This window comes from Mustela erminea, chromosome 5 (genome assembly GCF_009829155.1).
Source record: "Mustela erminea isolate mMusErm1 chromosome 5, mMusErm1.Pri, whole genome shotgun sequence".
Lineage (NCBI taxonomy): Eukaryota > Metazoa > Chordata > Mammalia > Carnivora > Mustelidae > Mustela > Mustela erminea.
The window spans coordinates 5,405,787-5,429,209 of NC_045618.1; the positions used below are offsets into that span (position 1 = coordinate 5,405,787).

Genomic DNA, 23,423 nt, shown 5'->3' on the forward strand with positions numbered 1-23,423 from the left:
GGGCTCTCAAGGTCTTCAACTGTGTTTTGAACAAGAGGACTGGGAACAGAGTGAAAGGCATCATCATGAGTCATTCTGGGACAGGCTGGCCCAAGATCAGCCCTTTGAGACCTCAGACTTTGGCGGGGAGGGGTGTCCAAAATCAATCTCTGGGCCAAAGCAGTAGTTCTGCCTGGTTGGGACAGGGAGAAGGAAGCGTTGAAGTCAGAAATTCAAGGTCGCTTTCTTGGCCCAGCCCCATCTGGCAATGCGGACTGTGAGGCAATGAAGGGGAGAGCTGGGGCCACAGGGCAGAAAAGAGGTTGCTAGTATGTGGAGTTGGTGTGATGGGGAAAGCGGGGGCTGGGGTCAGATTTTTCTACATAAAACCCGACTCAGCTGGTGTCTCATTTCCAGAACAGGGGCGATGAGACTTGGGTCGCCTGTGACAGAACCAATCATATTGTCTTCTGCAGGACAACAGGCAAAGATGGGACTGTTTGCCAGGGTGGATCCTGACCGCTTCCAGATAAATCGGGATAAGCACCAACCACAACCGTGGAGCCGAGGGTGTGCCCCAACACTTTTCCCTGCGTTATGTCACCCACCTCTCCCGGCAGCCCGGCTACTGTGGTAATTCCCATTTCGCACGGGAGAAAACAGAGTCTGGCGGGGCTGAAGGACTTCGAGGATTAGCAGCTTGACCTTCTGGTGAGAAGCAGAGGAGGAGAGATTTCAGCTCTTGACTCGGGTCAGTCTGCACAACTCGTGGACGGGACCGGAGTATCCGCGAGCGCGAACTTGAGGAGAGCCGACGTGCCCGTGGCCTCAGTCCAAGAACGCGGAACCCGCACTTGGTTCATGCCAAGGAGTTTCAGCCCAGCCGACGCGAAGGGCGCAGGCGTTTGCTCACTTTGGGGGTTTAAGCTGATTTGTCAGCAACGGACACCCAAGTTTAAATAGGGCATCCCGGAGAGAGGGGTTTAGCCTCGTTGACAGGTGCCCTAAGCCCTCGGCTCCCGCCCCAGCGCGCGGGTCGCGGTGGGTCTTTCGGCCTCTCGCGGCAGCCCCTTGGCGCCAATGGAAGCGCGCGCTGGGCGCTGGGGCGGGGTCCGGCTCGTGCGCGGTTGGGGGTGGGGGCGGAGGAGTCCGGTCCGGCCCGGCCCCGGCCCCGCCTCCTCCCCGAAGAGGCCCAATCGCGTGGCGGCCTCCGGCAGCCCCGCCCCGCCCCTGCCCGCGCCTGGGCGCCGGACGGGCCTGGGCTGCACGCAGCCAGGCAGCCGGGGGCAGCACCGGCGCTCGCGTCTGGCCTGCTTGGCGGGATGGCTGGCTACCTGCGGGTCGTACGCTCGCTCTGCAGAGCCTCCAGCTCCGGGCCGGCCTGGGCGTCGGCAGCCCCGACGGGCCCCAACTTGCAGGAGCAGCCGCGGCGCCACTGTGAGTGCCACGAGGAGGGTCCGGGCGGGGCGCGCGCCCGGCACCGCGACGTGGCGGCCTCTCGGGCGGAGACCTGGGAGCCCGAGTCGGGACAATCGCTGGGCTGGGGACGGCGGGCTTGGCACACACACAAAGAGCGGGGGGCGGCCACGCGCTCCCCGGCCCCCGGCTCTCTGGCCGCGCCAGGCGCAGGGGTGGGGACTTGAAGGACGGTGGCAACTGGTGGCCCTGGCGCGGCGGGTCCTGCGGCCCTGCGCGGGCGGGGTCCCGAGCCCGGAGGGTATTTTGCCGCCCTGCCTGCCCAGCGTCCCCAGGAGGGGGACAGGCGAGCGAGTAGGGGGCGGGTGCACCCGGCCCGGTGTTCCGGTGAGAGCGAGGGTCGCGGCGCGGGCCGGGCTCAGACAAAGGCGGGGAGGAGGCATCCACTTCCCCTTCCTTTGCAGCCGGGCGCTCGGTAATCCCTCCTCACTGTCAGGCCCGCGGCCGCTATTTTTGGAGCCTTTCACGCGACAGCTGGAGGAGCGTCCTTTTTATTTTCCCTATTGTTTGGTGACCCCCACCCCCCACCCCGCTCCGCTCCAGTCTCAGGAGCCTCTCCGCGGCCCGACCTGCCTTTTCTCGCCAGTATGCCCCTGCACTGCTCCTTGGCTCGCTCCTCTCTCCCGCCTGGGCAACTGGGCGGTTGGTCAGCGGCACCAAAAATGCCACTTTCCTGAATAGTTCCTCACTGCTTCTGTGACACCCTTAACGTCCCGCTCGGAGAGAAAACAGTAATCAGGTCAGAATAAGCAGGATTTAGCCTGAACCTCCATTACCAGCCTCCGCTGCCTCCCACCCCTAACCCCGTGGCATGTGGGCGTTGGCCAGTACTGTGACTCTCCACTGCCAGCTACAAAAGGCAGGGAGAATGTGGGTCCCTTGGCCCTGTCCCTTGCCTGTTGCCACGGAAACCCCTTTCCTGACCTGGCCTGCAGCCCCCTCCGAGTGAGCCAGGACAGTGAGGAAGAGGGAGTGGGGCCCAGGCAGCTTGGCCTTACTGTTAGGGTAGGGTAATCTTTAACAAGTGTGGGAGCAGCTGACCAGAATTGAGGAGGGGAGGGGGGAATCGCTGGCCCACCCCCCTTCTCCTGCCAAGAAGAAAGGGGCATTTCTGCTTTTGTATTTCTGGGATTTGTCTCTAAGTAGTCCGTCTTGCAACTCTCAAGATTCCAAGTGGCCACAGGCCTCAAAACGGAGTTTTCCATATGGTACCAACTTTAGCAAAATAGAGTGGGAGTTAAAGACATTCTCCGGTTCTTCCTATTTCTCCCCTGCACTGATGGTAAGAAAGAAAGCTTTTTTAGTCGTAGGTCTTTCCAGATGTCCCCAAGCCGTTGGTTTATTAATGGAGCCAATACGTAGTATTTGAGTTGGACAAGAGATTCCAACTGGGCTTTCTGCTAGCTTGTTACCTGGCAACGCTGCAGGAGACAGAATGATTTGGCATTCCCCTCGAGGACAAGGAAAGAATATATTGTTTTTGGCTAAAACACTCGGTTGTCTTTGCTGCTCGGTAATTCATGCATGGCTCTAGTTTTGGAATTCTAGGCCTCCAGCGACTGCTGGTGGTGGTTCCCATATGCTGGCTTTCTCGGCTTTTGGGAAAGTGAGGGTTGGCTCGGCCCAAGCACTCACGGGAAGAATGGGTCTTGTCTGGCCTGCCTTACCTCCACTCCTCACCTGGGAACTTCTTGATTTTCTCACCCCACCTCTTAACTTTTCAGACCTTGGTGACTTGCCTGCACTCCTAGATTTCAGGGAGTCACTTAATGATTGTTCAAAGTTCTGCAGACCCACCGGTGGAGGGATTTTATTATTGTTTTAAGTTTTATTTATTTGAGAGAGAGAACAGGAGAGGGGGGAGGGTCAGAGGGAGAAGCAGACCCCCTGCTGAGCAGAGACCCTGATGTGGGACTCGATCCCCAGACTCCTGAGCCAAAGGCAATTATCCAACCCACTGGGACACCCAGGCACCCCCACTGGTGGCGTTATTATGTGTTCTCTGCTGAAGCTGGTTTCAACCACAGCAGGTAGGACCACTGCTGCCCCATCAGAGGTATTTTGGGTGGGCATGTTTAGGCATGGCAGGTTTAGAGGAACATCCTCCAGAAGGCCTGGGGCCAGCCCTCATATCCTCCCTGGGAGGTTGAAGCCTGTTGCGCTGGTTCCATTCAGGGTATGAGGTGCTGGACACTGCCCTCTGGTTCCTGGAAGCCAGGCTCTGTGACCTGTCCTGGAGTTTACACTAATAGAAATGCATGTTGAAAATGCCAGTGCAGGGACCCCTGGGTGGCTCAGCCCGTTAAGCACCTGCCTTTGGGTCAGGTCATGATCTCAGGGTCCTGGGATCCAGCCTAGCATTGGGCTCCCAGCTCAGTGGGGAACCTCCTTCTCCCTCTGCCCTTTACCCCACTCATTGTCTCTCTCTCTCAAATAAGTAAAATCTTTAAAAGAATATAAAATGCCAGTGGATTGCACATTTTAACACAGTGTAAAAGTGTGAGCTTTTCCAGGGCAAGTTACCCACTGCCTGGCAGAGATGGCATCCATGTACATTTGTGATGGTCTAGGTGCTGGGGTATAGCTCAGTGGTAGAGCATTTAACTGCATTTGTGATGGTCTGGTGCAGTCTGCTGATGAGAATTCCTCAGTCTCTGTGGCTGTGCATTCCAGGTTGGGGGGAGGGGACAGGAGGGGAGGGAGGCGGAACGCCTTTCATCCCAACAGGAGGCAAGGGCAGGACAGACCAGATTGACTGTGACTTGACATTTCTTTTCTTTCTTTTTTTTTTTTTTTTTTAAAGATTTTATTTATTTATTTGACAGAGAGAAATCACAAGTAGGCAGAGAGGCAGGCAGAGAGAGAGAGAGAGAGAGGAGGAAGCAGGCTCCCTGCTGAGCAGAGAGCCCGTAGCGGGACTCGATCCCAGGACCCTGAGATCATGACCTGAGCCGAAGGCAGCGGCTTAACCCACTGAGCCACCCAGGCGCCCATGACTTGGCATTTCATTTGTGACTTCAACAACTACTGTGTTCTCCTGTGGGTCAGGTGCGGTGCACGGTGCTGGGGATAGAGCCAGGGGTAAGAGGCAAAGATTTCTGCCCTTGGGGAGCCCAAATTCTGATGCGGGGACAGTCAGTAAAACAAGGCCAAAGTTGGCTAGTGTGGTGTAAAGTAACACGAGCTGAGGGGAACAAATCGGCCAGGCAGGTGTGCGAGAAAGTTTGGATGGGACGGCGGGAAAGGACCTTGAATCAAGTCCTAAGGCAAGGAAGCAAACAAGGCCATTTGGTTTTCAGGTGCCAAGGCCATGCTGGAGGGGACCACCTTTGCTTGAGGGAGGAGTGCCCGAGGCTGACACAGAGTTAGGACCGGTGGTTAGGGACCGATTAGGTCAGGCCTCATGGGGGGCCTTGCATTTCTGAGGGCTTTGACCTTTACTTTGAGTGCAAGGGGAAGTTTTGGAGGGTTTTGAGAAGATTTACATTAAACAGGAGTGCTCTGGCTGCAAGGTCTTCGTAGGAGGCTTGTAGTCCTAATCTGGCAAGAGTTGGAGAAAAGAAAAAAGAGGGGGGTAGCGCTGCATTTTGAAGGAAGAGCCCCTCACCTTTGCTGATCTTAGCTTCTCTGCTGACCGCAGTCAAGGTGGGAAAGTGGTAAAGCACTCACTCTTCGGGTGGCTCTCTCGGGACAGAGAGACCTTCAGCCTTGAGTTTGGAGCGGCAGGCTGATCTTGAACCTGGGGAACAGGCTTTGAAATCCTTACTTCGTGTTGGGTGCTAGCGGTCCAGATGGGGAGGAGAATTGGCCTTCCGGGCCGCCTGTGGCTGCTGTAATTCCATCCCGCACCCTGGCCAAGAGGATAGCGTGCAGTATTGCGTGGAGGCTGGCCCTTGGAAGCTGTCAGGGAGGCCCATGAGCTCTGTTTCTTGGATTTCAGATTACTTGTCATCATTGTCTCCCAGAGAGGGGCAGATGCTAGGGTGTCTCTGCCATATTGGCTGAACCACACACCAGGTCTCCCAACTCCGATGCCTTGGGGCACACGACCTTGGAGAGTAGGTGATAGGCCTGGAATGAAGGAGAAGCTGTGCCCCCTGCACAGCCCATCCTAGCTGTGGGTGAGCGCCAGCTCCGTGTGGGGAAAGAAACTCATGCTTCAGGAAGAGACTGGGGGGCGCCTGGGGGGTTCAGTGGGTTGAGCGTCTGCCTCTGGTTTGTGACATTCCAGGAGTTCCTGGAAATGCTGGGTCAGGCTCCCTGCTCCCTGAGGAGTGCCTGCTTCTCCCTCTGCCACTCCCCCTGCTTGTGCTCTCTTTCTCTCTCAAATAAATAAATAAAATCTTTAAAAAGAAAAAAAGAAAAAAGAAGAAGAGACTGGACTTTTATGTAAAATCTCCTGGGTTGTCTCTCCCTCCCACCCCCCCCCCACGGGTTTAAATTTTTAAAAACTTAAAAAAAAACTTATTTTGTATCGTGGTAAACAACTACACAACAAAAATCTCCATCTTGACCGCTTTTAAGAGTGCAGTTCACTAGTGTAAAATATTTTCACATTGTTGTTGTACAGCCAATCCCCAGAGCTCTGTAATCTTGCAAAACTGAAACTCTGTACCCGTTAAACAACAAGGCCCCACCCCCTCCTCCCCCCAGCTCCTGGCAGTCTCCGTGCCACTTTCTGTTTCTATGAATTTGACTACTCTAGGTACCCCCTGTAAGTAAAAATAAATAAATAAATAAATAATTTATAGTAACTAGCTTATTTCGGTCCTCATAATGTGCTCCAGGTTTATCCCTGTCATAGCTTGTGTCAGCATTTTCTTAATTTTTACGGCTGAATAGTCCATTCTCTATATACTCATTTAAAAAATAGTCCACTGCCTTCCACTTAGGTCGCGATCCCAGGGTCCTGGGATCGAGCCCCACGTTGAGCTCTGCTCAGCGGGGAGCCTGCTTCCTCCTCTCTCTCTCTGCCCGCCTCTCTGCCTGCTTGTGATCTCTGTCAAATAAAATCTTTTTTTTTTTTTTTTAAAGATTTTATTTATTTATTTGTCAGAGAGAGAGCGAGTGAGAGCAAGCACAGGCAGACAGAGTGGAAGGCAGAGTCAGAGGGAGAAGCAGGCTCCCTGCAGAGCAAGGAGCCCGATGTGGGACTCCATCCCAGGACGCTGGGATCATGACCTGAGCCGAAGGCAGCTGCTTAACCAGCTGAGCCACCCAGGTGTCCCTGTCAAATAAAATCTTAAAAAAAAAGTCCATTTGAAATTTGTTGACCTTCTGAGTAAGGTATAGGAATTGGGAAAAGCGTAAGCAGTATGGTTATTAATTCCTTGTGTATTTATTACTGCTTCTATTTTCTAGTAAGTTACCTCTTACCTATGTTACTCGCAGCTGGATTGAAAGTGTAGCGGTGCTGTCTGTCTGTGTAAGTATTCCACATGTTGAGTCTGCCGGCCATCCCGGGGGAAACGGACTTTGTGGAATTTGAACCTAAAGAACTTGAGCAGCAAAAGCTGTTGACTTAGCTCCAGGGCCCATCCATCGCTGTCAGAAACCTTGGCAGCACTGCCTTTTTTAGCTTCCGAGCAAGTCCATTCATATTTGAGTGGTGGGGACCCCAGTCTTGGAGAAACTTGGAATTAGGAACATTGTTTAACGTTTGGAGGGACATTTCTCTTAACCTTCCTGGATTTGTTTCCAGAGTCGTCTTCTCTCCAAGGTTCCTGTCACATTTTGTTCATCCGTTCCTTCCTTGACAGACACTTGATTTGCTTCTGCCTCTTGGCTGTTGTGAATAATTCTGCTATGGACATGAGTGTACAAATATCTCTTTGAGACCCTGCTTTTAGGGCGCCTGGGTGGCTCAGTGGGTTAAGCCGCTGCCTTTGGCTCGGGTCATGATCTCAGGGTCCTGGGATCGAGTCCCGCATCGGGTTCTCTGCTCAGCGGGGAGCCTGCTTCCTCCTCTCTCTCTCTCTGCCTGCCTCTCTGCCTACTTGTGATCTCTCTGTGTCAAATGAATAAATAAAATCTTTAAAAAAAAAAAAAGACCCTGCTTTTAATTATTTTGGATGTATATCTAGAAGTGGGATTGCTAGACAGTGTGGCAGTTCTTTTCTTTTTTTTTTTTTTAAGGGGGGGAGGGCAGAGGAAAAGGGAGAGAGAGAATGCCATGCAGGCTTCATGCCCAGAGCAGAGCCCAAGTACCCCCCACCCCCAACTCCATTTCCCAACCCTGAGATCATGACCTGAGCTGAAATCAAGAGTTGGATGCTTAACCCACTGAGCCCCCCGGGGACCCCTGGACAATATGGCCATTCTATCCTTAATTTTTTTTTTTCTATCTTTAATTTTTTGAGGAACCATCATACTGTTTTCCGTAGTGGCTGCAACATTTCCATTCTCACTAGCTGTCTTACACAGGATTCTGGTTTCTCCACATCCTCACCAGCACCTTTTGTTTTCTGTTTGGGGGAGGTTTGTTAAGTTAGTTTGTGTTTTTTGATAGTAGGCATCCTCTTGGGTGTGAGGTGGTATCTCATTGTGATTTTCATTTGTATTTCCCTCATGATTAGTGCTGTGGGGTGACTTTTCATATGCTTATTGGCCATTTATATATCATTTAAAAAACATTTTATTTATTTATTTGACAGAGAGAGAGAGAGAGATCACAAGTAGGCAGAGAGAGAGGGAGAAGCAGGTTCCCTGTGGAGCAGAGAGCCTGATGTGGGATTTGATCCAAGGACCCTGAGATCATGACCCAAGCCGAAGGCAGAGGCTCAACCCACTGAGCCACCCAGGCGCCCCATTGTTGGTGGTTTTTATTTTATTTTTTTAAAGTAGGTTCCATGCCCAGTGGGGGGCTTGAACTCACAACCTTGAGATCAGGAGTTGCGTGCTGCACTGACTGAGCCACCCAGGCGCCCCAAGCCTCTGCTGCTTTGCCTCCCATGGCTGCGCCCATCTCTGGCAAGTGTGCCTTCAGGGAGGCTCTACTTGTGACTTTTTTTTTTCCCTTAAAGATTTTATTTATTTATTTGACAGAGCAAGTGAGAGAGAGCACAAGCAAGGGGAGCGGCCGACACACGGAGAGGGAGAAGTAGGGTCTCGGCTGAGCAGGGAGCCCGATGTGGGGCTCGATCTCAGGACCCTGGGATGATGACCGAAGCCGAAGGCAGGCGCTTAACCAGCTGAGCCCCGCAGCGCCCCACACCTGCCTCTGATAATAGCCCCTGCTTGCCTACTCTCTCCATCTGTAGGTTTCCCCTTACATACTCACTCCTTGAGGTCTGCCACTGTTAGGTTTTTCTCAGTGTTTCAGGAAGAGGTACTTAACACCTGGTTGTAAATAAGTGGGCCCTGTGTTCTCTGAGGGTTTGACACCTGCCGGCACAGCAGGGAGGGCTTCCCACTGTGATCTTGACATTGAGCTCTGGGTGCAGGGTGTCCACGGCCCACAGGCTGCTGTGTCTGAAACCCAAAACTTGAGTGGAGCCCAGGTGAGGCTGAAACCTTTAGGACTGGCCCCGGATGAATTCTCCTTTGGGATTATAATTATGGCAGATTGAGTACAGTTAAAAAAAAATCTTCATTCGCTCTCATGACATTAACTCATAAGAGATGTTCTTAAAAACTAAGCGGGCTGTGCAACACCTCAGTAGACTTTCTGCAGGTCCTAAAGCCCTTTTATACTCAAGCTTTCAACCAAGAAGGGTGGAGGAATTTTTTAACTTGGGTCCAGAGGCCCCTTCGAGTCCTGGAAGGGGTGGTAGATTGCTGCCAGCCAGCTGCGTCTGCCTTGTTCTCTAGGGAACGGAATGTTTGGAGTCTGTGTTTGCTCTCTGCTTCTCTGCATGTGACCCACGAGGGTGTCCAGAGCCGCTCTTCAACCAGAGACCTGGGATCTAGTCTGACTTCTGACACAAGCCACACTCCCTGGGTCTCATTTTTCTTCCTAAATAATCTCTCCCATTCTTTTTAGGTTAAAAAAAAAAAATCTGTTTGCATATCCTTGGGAGATTATTTTTAGATTAAAAAAAATCTGTGCACATCTTTGGGAAGTGAGTCATTTTTGCTGCACATAATTCACCTTTTTCTTGGTGGGCCGGGGATGTCAGCATGAGTCACACGCTGGTGCGTGTTGTAGGACGGAGATAGGCTTGCGGTTGTGGGGTTTTGGTCATTTCTGTTTTAAAGGTGTGTTGGTGGTCCTGCTTGTTTAGTCTCAGGCCTGCTTTTCAGAGATTTCTTTCCCTTGCCAGCCTCCCAGCGGTGGTCACTTCTGATGTTTTTAAGTGAACGTCCCGGTCCCCTCTTAGGACTTGCTGTCTAATCTCTGGTGAGGCAGAAGACCCAGAACAGTGTCTGTAAGGATTGTGTGCAACATAAGAGTCCGTGGGCCCTGAGTGAGGGCTGAGGCGGCTGCTGGGGACTGAGTCCCGCTCTCAGCTGTCCTCCTGCCTGAGCTTTCTGGTGACAGAGGCCCGACTGTAGGTTTTACACAGACCCGCTTGCCTGACTCTGGAGGCCCTGCTTCTTCCCCGGCTGTGGGCAGAGCGACGTGCTGGAACAGGATACCTCTCTGTCTGCTACAGGCTAAGGTTCATCGCTCTCTCCCTCCAGGTAGCCTGCACTGATTGAAGGGGGTGGGCGGTTTCCTTGAGTTTTCTTTGAAATTCACTGCTCAGACTGTTGATGTGTCTCGTGAGTCAGACTTTCCTTGGAGAGCCGCCCCCCCCCCCCCCCCCCCCCCCGCCACTTCTCTTGTCCTCTACCATCTCCTTGGACCTTAGATGCTTCTCTGACAGGACTGGCCTCCCTGAGTCAGCTTGGCTCGAGGATTCTGAGTTCTGTTCCAGTTGCCCTAAGCCTATGCTTTCCATGGATTTCGAAAGGTGTGAATCCTGGATGTGTTGTCTTCAAGCAGTGTAACGGAACGGGGTGGCAGCGGCTCGTAGGTGTCCCTCCCTGACTTACTGCTGGATGGGGTGACCCCAGCTGGCTCTTAGGCTCTGTGTTGGTCTCTGCTGCCTTCAGATCCCAGGGCAGAGGGTCTGATGGGCCAGACTGGCATCCTGCTGGCCAGTTCTGGGCAGCCGTCCTGGGCGGGGGAATCCAGGCCCCCCAGGTGGCCAGGGAGCTGCTCCTGCGGAGGGGGAGGGAACGTGGCTAACGGGGCCGGCTCCCTCCTTGATGAAGGGCAAGTCCAGCCAGGTAGGAGAAGGGCTCCCCCTTGAGCCTTCTAGAGCTGTGATCGCTGTGTGGGCCTGGTTCCAGATGCCGACAAGAGGATCAAGGTGGCGAAGCCGGTGGTGGAGATGGACGGCGACGAGATGACCCGGATCATCTGGCAGTTCATCAAGGAGAAGGTAGCCCCTCCCACAGCGGGTGGCTTTCCGCACGGCCCCTCATCCCTGTGACGGCCCCCGGGGCTCACCTGCCACCCTGGTGGGCAGCCGCAGCCCCGTTCCCGTCCTTCCATCCACCCTGCTGTCACGTCCACACCATGCATGGTTTTCACGACGTCGGGCGGGGGCCCGTCCTCAGCCATCTGTCTTGTGCCGGTGCCGGTGCTGAAGCCCACGTGTTTTCCAGAATGGGGGGGGTGCCCGCTCAAGGCCTATCCTGTATGGTGTCCGTCTTGATGTCCCACAGTCCGATGGGCATTCTCAAGGGAGTGGAAAGAGCAGGGTGGCGTGCTCACCTTTCCTCAGTGGTTCAGGGACGTTATCTGGGGTCGGGGCCGAGGTGTGTCCTGACAGCAGTGGGTCTGAGCCATCATGGCGGATGGCTCCCAGCGTGGCTGCCGGGCTTCTCCAGAGTCTCGTGGTCTGGATCTGCCTGGAGAGCTTGTTGGCCATGTAGAGACCCCCGTCCTGTATTGTGTGTGTGTCCGTAAGAAAAAGGTCGAGAATGGCCACTTCTGAATGGGGAAGAAGAGGGAACCCGTTGTACGGAGAAATCTAGATTCATCTCGAGTTGGTGGGCCATCGCAGTCCATGCTAGGGGCTGGACCCTCTGAGGGGCTGCAGCCTGGTCTGCTGGCCTCTTTCCAGAGAGCCCTGGCATCCTGACAGCTTCCGCCTGGCCCCTCTGAGGAATGGCTGATCCTGCCCCTCCCCCCCGCCATGCTGCCTCCTTCCCTCATCCCTGCCCTTCCTGGGTGTCCTGTGCTATGGCCCTCACAAGCTCCTGAGACACACACACACTGATGCCTGCCCCCGTCATCTGTCCCTAGCTCATCCTACCCCATGTGGACGTCCAGCTCAAGTATTTCGATCTGGGGCTCCCACACCGTGACCAGACCGACGACCAGGTCACCATAGACTCGGCGTTGGCCACCCAGAAGTACAGTGTGGCCGTCAAGTGTGCCACCATCACCCCCGATGAGGCCCGTGTGGAAGGTATGAGGGTGTGGAGGGGAGGTGGGTGGGTCGGGGCAGTGGGGGCTCTGCCATGAGCCCGGTCTCCCTGTGACAGCCGGGGGGATAGGGGAGCCCTAGGGGTTCCTGCAGATGAGGCTGGGTGGGGTGGTGCTCCCAGGCCGGTGGTGTTTGTGCTGTGCTGTGTGGCTCTGGCCAGGGTAGCGGTCCTTGGCGACAGCGAGGAGGAAGTTCATGCTGATGCTGTTATAGTAAGGACAGGCTCTCTGGGCAGCCTGCCCCTCTAGCCTTCTAGACTGTTCCACAGACAGGTTTACGTAGACACTGGGGTACGTAGCTCAGGGGTTTGCAGGGGTGGGGCCACCCCTGTCCAGCAGAGTGCTCTGTGTCAGGCATGTATCCTTGAGAGCCTCAGGGCTCTCTCTCTGGCTTGTATCTCTCCACTGTCTTGGCACCACAGCTCTGTGGCCGGGGAAGGGTCTCAGAGAGGTGCCCTCACCAGGCTTGGACTGGCTGCTGGGCCCTGGTTCTGGGGACCACTTTCAAGGGTTCCATGAACTCAGGGACCATTGTGTGGACAGAGGGGCCAGGTTTGGAAAATTCGAGAAAGAGTAGCTCAGGGGTTTGCAGAACTCTTTCTCTGTTGCTACGTCCTGCAGTGTGAGGGCTCTGGGAGAAGGCATTCAAGGCCCATTTCCAAATGCCCGAGTGCCTCCTGTCTTTCGGGTGGAACCTGACCATAGGCTGTTGGAATCATCTTAGTGTGAAGCTCTTTTTGCAGTTTTTCTCTCACTTCTCCGGAGTCCTGGGATTTATGCATCCCTGTTTTGTGGACGAGGAATTAGGGAGTCACCCTCTCAGTAATGCGGGCTGGACCCGGTGGCTGGAACCGCACGTCTGCAGTGAGGCCAGGTGCTGCCGCATCCGAGCGTGATGTGGGAAAAAACGGCAGACGCTAGCCATTTCTGAGTTTATTTAATTGCCCAAAGGCTAAGTATTTTAGCAGTCATTTCATTTTTCAGCTCAGGTTAAGCCACTTGCATAAAATTCACAGTTTGAGGTGGTGGAGTTAGACCCAGAAGCCAAGAAATCTGATCCCACAGCCTGCACATTCGAATCCCAGACAACCCCGGGCCGACTTCCAGGGCTCCCGTCTGGCTGCGTTCTTGCTGAGGGTTCAGATTTTGGTTGGAAGGCGGGGGCTGCAGCGGGGCCACTTTGACTCTGTCCTCACAGAGTTCAAGCTGAAGAAGATGTGGAAGAGTCCCAACGGGACCATTCGGAACATCCTCGGGGGGACCGTCTTCCGGGAACCCATCATTTGCAAAAACATCCCCCGCCTGGTCCCGGGCTGGACCAAGCCCATCACCATCGGCAGGCACGCCCACGGCGACCAGGTGGGTGCCAGCGAGGGTGGGCTCGCACTGGCTGGGGCACCCTCACGCGGACCCCCCTGGCCTGAGCCGCGCTCTTGTCTCCATAGTACAAGGCCACGGACTTTGTGGTGGACCGGGCCGGCACGTTTAAGATGGTCTTCTCCCCGAAGGACGGCAGTGGTGCGAAGGAGTGGGAGGTGTACAACTTCCCCGGCGGCGGAGTGGGGATGGGCATGTACAATACCGACGAGGTGAGGCCCCCACGGCTCCTGAGCGCGCCCCTCCCTGAGCCTGGACCCCTCCCGGGCTGCTGCGGACTGTGGGTTCTCACTTCCCCTGCGTCCGTGGCTGAGGCAGGTCTGAGGCCTGTGAGCAGATGCAACCAGGACACGTTCAGGGGAGCCCGCAGTGTGCCTGGGGCGGAGTGGGCGGGAAGACTCCTGATTAGCGAGCTGCCCGCTCCCTGACTCTCTGTGCTCCTTCTCCGACACCCCGACCTCCTGTGCTCCTTCTCCGACACCCCGACTTCTGTGCTCCTTCTCCGACACCCCGACTTCTGTGCTCCTTCTCTGACACCCCGACCTCCTGTGCTCCTTCTCCGCCCCCCTCCCCGGGGCACGTTAGTTGGCAGCATGGTTGGCTTAGCCAACTGGATAAGCATTTTTCCCTTACCCAACTCTTGGCTTTCGTGTCTTCCGCGGTTGCCCTCATTCTCGGGCTGTGAGGAAGTGGCCACAAGGAACCCCAGGCTTGTCCCCTGCCAACTTCGTTGCCCTGTCAGAAAAGGGCCTTGTTGTTCATGGTTCTGGCAAGAGTGCCAGGCCTGGTCCCAGGACCACCTCCGAGCCAGGCACGGAGGGCTCAGAGAGGATGAGCCCGGACACTGGTACCCTCTAGAGACAGGCAGGTGGGCGGGGGGAATGGGGGAATGAGACCCACCCCAGCCATATGGTCGAAGAACTGGGGAGAGGAGGGTAGTTCCCAAAGCAAACTTGAGGGGCTGCTTTCTCCCAGAAGTTGGGAGGAAGCTGCTGGGCCAGTAGAAGCAGCTACGGCTCCCTCCAGGGTGTCAGGGCGGGTGGTGTGGAGGGAAGGGATGCCATTCCAGGGGTCGGACCTGGTGCCCAGCGACCAGAAAGGGCTGGCGGTCCCCAGGCTGGGGAGCACACCAGGGACCTCTCTCTCTCCCCCCGCAGTCCATCTCGGGTTTCGCACACAGCTGCTTCCAGTACGCCATCCAGAAGAAGTGGCCGCTCTACATGAGCACCAAGAACACCATCCTGAAAGCCTACGACGGGCGCTTCAAGGACATCTTCCAGGAGATCTTTGAGAAGTAATAGCCTCTTGCTTTATTGCTCCCTAAGGATTCCACAGCCTTTCTTGCCTGTCCCCCTAGCCCCCAGCCTACGGGGGTGGGGGCCATTGTCCTGGTGCATTTGGTTCAGCTCTGAGCTTTGGGGGAGAGCCCCAACCTGTCAGCCTCCCGCCCTCTCCGCACAACAGGCCCTTTTGCTCCCAGGCACTACAAGACTGACTTCGACAAGAATAAGATCTGGTATGAGCACCGGCTCATTGATGACATGGTGGCTCAGGTCCTCAAGTCTTCGGGCGGCTTCGTGTGGGCCTGCAAGAACTATGACGGAGATGTGCAGTCGGACATCCTGGCGCAGGGTACGCTGGGAGCATCGTTCCCCGATGGGGTGGGTTGTTGGTCTTCTCTGGCTGTGGGATTTTTCAGACCCTTTTCGTAGAGAATTTCTCTAGCGTGGCCCACTGGCTCGTTGCAGGGTTTCCCATGGACAGCAGGGGGCAGAAACTCTCTGACATCTGAGGGAGGAAGGCTTCCCAAATTAGGTTTGGACTAGTGCATTACAAAGGCTACTGTTAACAGAGAAGAGAGAACATAGGAATTCAATCTAAAGGGCTAGGTGTGTCAGCTTTGAGGTTGTCCCTGCCCAGAGGCCAGGTGACTGTGGCTCCGGGTTTGGGCTAGGGTTGGCTCTGAGAGAAAAATGGGATTGAGTGCAACCGGCTGCTTTTTGAGGCACAGAGAATTCATTTTGCAAAGTAAATCTGTTGGATGCAGAATATTGGGGAAGGTGGCAAAGCCCCAAGCCCTAGAGTGTCTTAGGAGACAAATTGGATTGCAGCAGGAGTGTGAATGAGGCCGTCAGGTAGCGTGAGAACTAGCCCAGTCCTGTTGGGAAGGAGAGCTGGAAAGGCTGTGGGAGTTGACTGCGGGGGAAGTACAGCGAGGGAGGAGAAGCAAGGTCACAGGAGATGGGCTGAAGTCTAGCTCCTGATCAGGAGGAAAGTGGACTCCACCCAGGTGGTGATGAAAAAGCCTAGGGGCCCGATGTTCTATAAAAACCTTTGGCTTTATTATTTCAGTAAGTGCAGTGGTGATCCTCTCGCTAGAACAATTCCTGTCTAGGATGGAAGGATGAAAAGACATAGCAGACAAGAGAAAGGCATGAAAGTTACCCTTAAGTAATAAGGAATTGGTGAGTGTGAGGGTCCAGTAAACACGGAGAAGAGACACCCTCCCCCCAGCCAGACATTCTTAGACAACTAATTTCCTTTTCCTTTTTTTTTTTTTTTTTAAAGATTTTATTTATTTATTTGACAGAGAGAGAGATCACAAATAGAGAGGCAGGCAGAGGGGGAGGAGGAAGCAGGCTCCCCGCTGAGCAGAGAGCCCGATGCGGGGCTCGATCCCAGGACCCTGAGATCATGACCTGAACCGAAGGCAGAGGTTTAACCCATTGAGCCACCCAGGCGCCCCCACCTCGCCTTTTTTTTTTCTTTTTTAAAGATTTTATTTATTGGGGCACTTGGGTGGCTCAGTCATTAAGCCCTGTTCAGTGGAGAGCCTGCTTCTCCCTCTCCCTCTGCTGCTTCCCCAGCTTGTCCTTTCTCTTTCTTGCTGTCTCTGTCCAATAAATAAAATCTTAAAAAAGTTTTTTACTAATTTATTTATTTGAGAGAAAGTGAGATAATACAAGTGGGATGGGGCACGGGGTTGAGCAGAGGGAGAAGCAGGCTCCCCAATAAGCAGAGGGACTGACATGTGGCTCCATCCCAGGACCCCAGGATCATGATCTGAGCCGAAGGCAGACTCCTAACTGACTGAGCCATCCAGGTACCCCTTAGATAACTTGTTTTGTTAAAGAAGTTTTTCACTTTTTTGGGACGCCTGGGTCGCTCAGTCAGTTAAGCATCTGCCTGCAGCTCAGGATGTGATCTCTGGGTCCGTGATGGAGTCCTGCATTGTGCTGCCTCCTCAGCAGGGAGTCGGCTTCTCCCTCCGCCTGGCGCTCCCCCTGCTTGTGTGTGCATTCTCGCTAGCTCTCTCTCTGACAAATAAAATTAATAAAAAAAATTTTTTTAATAAGTTTTTGGCATTTACTCTTATTTATTTTTTGACAGATGGAGATCACAAGTAGGCAGAGAGGCAGGCAGAGAGAGAGAGGAGGAAGCAGGCTCCCTGCTGAGCAGAGAGCCCAGCGCGGGGCTTGATCCCAGGACCGTGGGACCATGACCTGAGCTGAAGGCAGAGGCTTTAACCCACTGAGCCACCTAGGTGCCCCAATAAAAAAATTTTTTTTCACTTTTTTCTAATTCTTGGGACTTAGAATTCTTATTTTGGTGCCACGGGGTGCTTTTGAACCCCAGGAGACCTTGACCATAGGAACGGTTGACATCTGGATTTGGGGAGATTTGGAAATAAGTCTCCAGTTTAAAGTCACCTAAAAGAGCAGTGGATAAAAGTGATGTTTATGCAGTCGTCTGCTCTGTGCTTGAACGGGCTGTTTGGTTATGAGCCAGGCTGGAGGGGTTGGGGGGACGGAACTCTTGGGGTCTGGGGCCCTGGGGGCCACAGGCTCGGGGACACCTGGTGGCGGGGACCCAGATGTATGTTCACAGGCTGATGTACACCCCGCTGCCCTGTGCGGGGCTCTGGAGACCCACAACAAGGGTAGACAAGCCCGAAACGGGGGCCTCCTCCCAGGCGCCGTCGGGGGTCCTGAGCTGAGAGGCAGCTCCCAAGCAGGAGGGCAGGTGGGCTCAACCTAGTGGTCTGCGGAGTGGTGTTGGCACTGAAAGGAGGGCCTTTCCCATCCACAGGTTTTGGCTCCCTTGGCCTGATGACGTCTGTGCTGGTCTGCCCGGACGGGAAGACCATCGAGGCCGAGGCTGCTCATGGAACGGTCACCCGCCACTACCGGGAGCACCAGAAAGTGAGTGGGAAGACTGTGGTCGCATGCGCTTCTACCCCAGGGAAGCTGGGGCTGGCTTGTCCGTCTGGGAGCGGGCACCTGCATCCACGCGGCCCCCTTGTCAGCTGCTTTGGCTCCTGAGCCCCCTGTGACCCCTGCCTCCCCCCACCCAGGGCCGGCCTACCAGCACGAACCCCATTGCCAGCATCTTTGCCTGGACTCGTGGCCTGGAGCACCGGGGGAAGCTGGACGGGAACCAGGACCTCATCAGGTGAGCGGAGCAGGAGGGGGCCTGAGCTGGCCCAGGGTGGGGTCCGGGCCCAGCCTCTGTAAGCTGGGGCCTCACTCTGCCCCACCGCCTGCAGGTTTGCACAGACCCTGGAGAAAGTGTGTGTCCAGACGGTGGAGAGCGGAGCCATGACCAAGGACCTGGCGGGCTGCATCCACGGTCTTAGCAAGTGAGTGGCCTGTGGCAGAGGGTGGGGCTGGCCTTCGGGGACCTCAGGGCTGGGTGGGGAGAAGCCTGAGGCTCCTCTTGGAGGCTGCTTCTGGAATGGGCTTCGCTGCCAAGGGCCTAAGGTGAGACAGGTCCACAGTCCTGAGGCCCAGTGAGTTTGTCCCCATCCCTAGTGGCTCGAGCTTTGCCCTCCCCTTCCGGACGAGCGCCTGCGCAACTCCAGGCCGCGGTGGGCTCTAGGCAGCCTGACAGGCGGCCTGGGTGTGCTGCTCCCTGCGGGCCCGGGAGGGCAGCCCCCCCACCAGGTTCCTGAGCCCCAGCTCTGCCCCGGAAGGCCTGGCGGGACCTGTTCCTCACTCGAACCGTGTTCTCTCGGCAGTGTGAAGCTGAATGAGCACTTCCTGAACACCTCCGACTTCCTGGACACCATCAAGAACAACCTGGACAAGGCTCTGGGCCACTAGTGGGGGCTGGGCTGGGCCGAGCTGGCCGCTGAGTGACCGCCCCCCCCCCGCCTTTCTAGGGGACATTTTTTATAAGCAAAATGTTTTTAATATCTTTGTGTTTCGCCTCATGGTGATGTGAGGGAACAGAGTGTTTTACCTCAGCCCGTCAGTGTGTTTTGCATACTGTAATTTATATTGCCCTTGGAACACACGGTGCCACATTTAGCTACTAAAACAGCTCTTCACAAAAATCGGCTGCTGTGTTTGTGCCCGGGGGAAGGAGGCCGCCCAGCCCGGGCCCCGGAGACAGAGGGCCTCCAGGGCTGGTAGGTTGTACCCAGGACAGACTGGGACCCTGCAGACCTGTGTCCCGGGTCTCCATCTGTCAAGGGCCACCTGGAGGGGAGGGGACAGGCAGCAGCATGAGTGTCCTGAGTTCCCTCAGAGCTACCTGACGAGCCGCTGGGACTCGGGGCGTGCAGGCCTGTGGGCTCCCTGGAATGACCTCGCACAATCCTGTTACTGTACCCTCCTCTCTCTCTCTGCTTTGGGATTGCCATCACTTCCTGTGAGATTTTGGTTTTTTATTTTGTTGGTTCAAACCTCAACATCTCCAGACCTCTTTCTGTGGCCTTTTCTTGGTCTTCAAAATGGATCCCACACAGCAGCTGCCCCTCTGTCCCCTCCACGACTGCCTGGGGCTTGGGGCTCGGACCCGGACTGGAGTGGGGGGGGCGCGCAGTCTAGACCACTGGGTTCCAGACTCAGGTTCATCTTCACTGTTCTTTGGCAAAACTGGAAAGGTAAGATTATCAAGTTGCTGTAAGCTGGAGAGATCCGTCGGAAGGGCTGGTTTTCATGCAGGGATTGCATTCGACTTGGTGTCTGGTCCCCTTCACTTGCTACAATATATACGTGGCAACCCTAAGTCCATTTCCCCAGTCTCGGGGGGACTCTCCTGGCTCCTGACACTGGACAGTTGGGACCTTGGGAGCCTGGATTTTTAGCCCCTACTCGCTCCGGTGGCCTCCATCTGGTCAAGGGACTACTTACTCCCTTCGCCAATACCACGGAACTTCCCGGGGCTGTAAGAGGAAAGCTGGTGTGCTAGCTCTGCATAGGCCCATCTCCTGGGGCAAAGCGCAAGGTTTCCGGCCCTTTCATGCCCATCACAAGGAGCTGGCAGCCTCCGAGTGCAGTCTGGCATCGTGAGCTGGCTTCGGTCCTGGTGCCCTGTTGGTGGGTCAGGAGGGAAAGTGGCTTTCCTCTGCAGGTGGTGGGAATTCTGGGGCCTGGGCCCTGGGCTCTTGGGGGGCTCTGGGAGCAGCTCCCGGTAGGCACCTGGCCCTTGCAGGTGGCCATCCCCAATGAGGCAAAGGCTGGTCTGGGTTTCCTCCCCTCCTTGGAGAGAGATCCCCCTGCTGTGCGGGGTTTGGAAAGCCTTGTTGCGGGTTCCTTGTGGGGGAGGGGTGAGGACCGAGTCCTCAAGAACCAGGGGAAGAAGCACTCACAGTCACCTCGCTAAAGAATATTCATTTATTTATAATTATTGCTAAGTAAACTTCTCTTTTAAACAGGAACATAAAAACACAGTAGGGCTTTGCACAAGTGGAATTTCTAAACAGGTGGTTTGTATACACGTCAAAATAAGTTAGGATGGAATATGTCCAGGAGTTTCCAAGTCACCCAAGAGGCCGCGCGGGTGCCTCTCTTGAAAGGTCGAGGGAGGGGTGAGGACAGGAGCCTTGCCGAGACCACCCCCCAGCTCCGGTGTGTGAGTTGTGCTGTTTCCTTCTCTTCGCTTTGCCCGGGTCCAAGGCACAGGGCAGGGGGGCGTTCAAGTATCGAACCTCGCAGAGGGCCGGTGCTGATGGCGGGGCTGGGGGAGGAAAGGACAGCCCCACCCTGGGGGCAGACCTTCTCCCTTGGGTTTCCATGACCAAGGCCACTGCACTGGCAGGAAAGAGGAGGAGGACGAGGAGGTACAGGGTTCTTTTTGGTACCAGGGGAGAAAGACATTGTGGGAAGAGGTAGTTTGCAGGGGGTGAGGCTTCTGCTCAGCAGGAGAAAATGTCTTCTACAGTGACGGGGTCACTGCCACCTGAGGGTCATCATGGCGGGCACCTGGGGGGCCGGGGGGAGGGCCTCGGGGTTCTGGAGGGGAAAGGCTCCCGTGAGCCCCCAGCTCTCTTGTCTGCTGCCTCTTAGCGGGAGGTTTAGCAGAGAAGGAAGGGGCACTTGGCTGCCTGCTCCTGAGGCCACCTTGTCCTCCCTCAGTCCTGATCACAGCCACCCTGAAGCCTGGCTTGGTCCTTCACTAAGGATACAGCTTTGGGGGCAGCTGCATTTCCGGCTGGTCCTCCCGTCCACCCCGGCTGTTACCCCTCCTTTCCTGGTTTCCGGGCTGAGGCTGGTGGCTTCAACTCCTTCGCGCCTTTGGGGACAGCTCCGCCTGCCCCTCCCCACCGAGGCCTCGGGAGGCAAGCGGGCAGGAGTCCGGGTGCCCTAGCGGTTCCTGAATGTGCTACTTCATGCCCTGGGCGGCCTGTCTTCAATTCCCGGGGCGGGAGCTGGCCTGGGACAGAGGCCAGGAGAGCGGGCAAGCGAGGGAGCGAGCCGCCGGCTGAGCAGAACCGAGCGGCTCCCGCCACTGGTGCCGCGCGAGTCACTGGCTGGAGGGGCCGGGCAGGGAACAAGGACCTGCCCGGTTCGGCCTCCCGCCTCCTGCCCCGGCCCCGAGGCTCCCTGCCGGCAGCCCGTCCCCTCCGCGCCTGAGCCCTGCCCCGCCAGCTGCCCGCTCGAGGTTGGGCAGGCACGAAGCACGCACAGCACATGAGGGAGCTTCCATTTGGAAAAAGAAAATGATCTCCATCAGAAAAGAATAGGCTACACAGAAGTGGAAAGGAAAACAAAATAAATTACCTTCAAAATACCCCATTTGCTCAAAAAAAAATTTTTTTTTTCTCTATGGTCTTCATTTTCTTTTTAACTAAGTGGCTCTTCTTGGGAACCTGTTGACTCTTGGCTGTCCTGCTTCCTCAACACGGATACTTGTCAATAATACAGCACCCCAGCCACCCCCAAGGTGGTCCTGGGCCGCCTCTGAGGACAGCCCCTCTCGGTCCCCTGCCCCTCATTTGAGGGGCCTCCGTCTGCTTAGCAAGTGCCCAGCCAAAGGCACGTCCCTGCTCTACTCAACGTCGGGGGACCCTGGTGCAGTGACCCGTTCAGCAAGGAACTGGATGACAACTGCTGCAATCTACTTTAGGGACACCCACTTTCAAACTGCTGGAAGGTGGGGGCCTTCGGGGGATTGGCTGGGGAGGACACCGGCTGGGGGCTGGGCTATACCCCGCTTTCCTGAGGCCAGGACCGGGCTGCATGCATGCCTGGCTCCGGAGAGTGTGGGAGGCACCAGGAGGTAGAAGGCAGGGGGTCCTGCCTGGCTGTTGACAGATGGGGTGGGGAAGGGGGCTCTGGGGCCTGAGCGGTTCCCAGCCCAGGGCCTGGTGGGGGAATAGGGTGGGGGTGGGGCGGGCAGTGCTGACCAGCACAGGAGCTCAGACATCCCTAGAGGCAGGAGTTGGTGGGGAAAGGAAACAAGGCCAGGCTCAAGTTCTGTCTTCCTCCAGTGCCAGGACCCCTGAGGAGCTATCAGGAGGCCCCGCCCACACCGCTGCCCCAGCTCTGTGGGGCCTGGACAGACCTGAGGACCTGGGCCCTAGTGTCTTGGCCCCATATGGCCCCCGCCAGCATTTTTCCCACTCTCCCACAGCAGCAGGCCAGGGCGACCCAGAGCTGGGCCCCCTGTGTTCTCCTTCCTTCCCCAGATGCCTGGGGCCTGTGCCTGGGTCACAGCTGAGGCCAGTACAGTCTCCATTTGGTCTACAAGTCCCTAGTGGTGCAAACGACTCGGTGGGAGGGAAGGAGGGCTTAGGACCATGGGGCAGTAGCTTCTCCGCTGCGGGAGGGGTGGCCCGCAGCACGTGGGTCTCCCCCCACATCCCCTGCCCTCCCCGCCCCCTCTGGACGGCCCAGCTTGTGCTATAGCACGTTGTAGTAGGCCATCTCCTTCATGGCCTGTTCGGTGAGGACGCTGGCCTCGGCGCTGCTATCCACACCGGCGTAGGCGTAGGCGTTCTCGAAGTCCTCCATCTCCTGCTGGCTGTCGAGCTCGGAGGGGTCAGTGCCCGTCAGCTCCATCATGGGGTCTGCAAGACAGGGGCACAGTTAGGCCCAGAGGCCGCCTCCCGGGAAGAGCCAGTCACTTCTACACGGACGCTGAGGGCCTTTGTCAAGAAAGGGCTTCCTAGTCATTGCTTCCAGAGGATTCTCCACGGCTTCTCTTCCTTCCTGTGCCAGGAAGCCCCAGGCTTCGCAGATGTGTCACCAGACCTGAGCGCTGAAGGTGGGGAGGGGGGCGTGGGGAAGGGGGAGCCGTGCAGGATTGGCCTTGAACTCTCGTTTGCCCTCCTATGCATCCTCTGCAGTGTTTTGCATTGATCCCCTTGGCCACATGAAAGCCTGCGGCTCTACATCATGTTTATACACCCATTTAGCCCCTACTGCATACCTGGAACTTTCCAAACACTGTCTCCTGAACACGCACAGCAATCCCATGGAGGAGGCCAAAAGGAAGTTCAGAGAGGTTAATCAACTTGCCAAAGGGCACCCAGCTGTTGTTTTGATCCACTCTGCTGCTCTGCCTCAAATGGCCAGAGGGAGCCCTTTCTAACCTCTGGCTTCCTACCAGCCTTAGTGCTTTAAACCAGCTCTGCCCAGTGGTCTCCCTGGGCCTTACTCTTCAAGGACAAACACCCAATGTAGGTCAACAGAGATGCACGAGGCAAAAACTCGAAGAGGCCTCTTGTAATTTAGTCAATTTGAAATCTTACTATAAAATTCTTAGCGTCATAACAAAAGCCAGATGGAAAGCTCCACAGGGCGGCCCGGGGCTGCCTTCCATCAGAGGGAGGGAGGGAAGCCCAGGGTATGATCTGGGGACCCTGGGAAGCTGGCTGGCAAGGACTGTGGCTGAGTCCCGTGCACCTAGGAGAAGTGATGTGTTTTGGGGACAAACAGACCCC

The 23,423-nt window shown here is 55.9% G+C and overlaps 2 protein-coding genes across 8 annotated transcripts in view; one reads left to right on the top strand and one right to left on the bottom strand.

Annotated features, from left to right (window-relative positions):
• Nucleotides 1–1,204: 1,204 nt before the first annotated feature.
• IDH2 (isocitrate dehydrogenase (NADP(+)) 2) lies at nt 1,205–18,587 on the top strand. The gene is made up of 11 exons (XM_032345549.1): nt 1,205–1,416; nt 10,732–10,823; nt 11,693–11,858; nt 13,074–13,234; nt 13,321–13,464; nt 14,410–14,546; nt 14,733–14,884; nt 17,342–17,454; nt 17,607–17,704; nt 17,799–17,891; nt 18,270–18,587. The coding sequence occupies exons 1-11, from the start codon at nt 1,302–1,304 to the stop codon at nt 18,352–18,354; spliced, it is 1,356 nt and encodes a 451-aa protein (XP_032201440.1). The 5' UTR covers nt 1,205–1,301; the 3' UTR covers nt 18,355–18,587.
• A 1,271-nt stretch (nt 18,588–19,858) lies between these two features.
• Nucleotides 19,859–23,423, bottom strand: part of ZNF710 (zinc finger protein 710) — a 67,188-nt gene continuing 63,623 nt past the window's right edge. For 6 of the 7 annotated variants that reach the window (XM_032345523.1, XM_032345519.1, XM_032345522.1 and 3 more), the window contains exon 5: nt 19,859–22,547. In XM_032345523.1, the coding sequence (XP_032201414.1) occupies nt 22,381–22,547 (167 nt within the window). In that variant the 3' untranslated portion in view covers nt 19,859–22,380. The remainder of the gene's footprint in view (nt 22,548–23,423) is intronic. The other variant, XM_032345525.1, reaches the window with a different exon arrangement.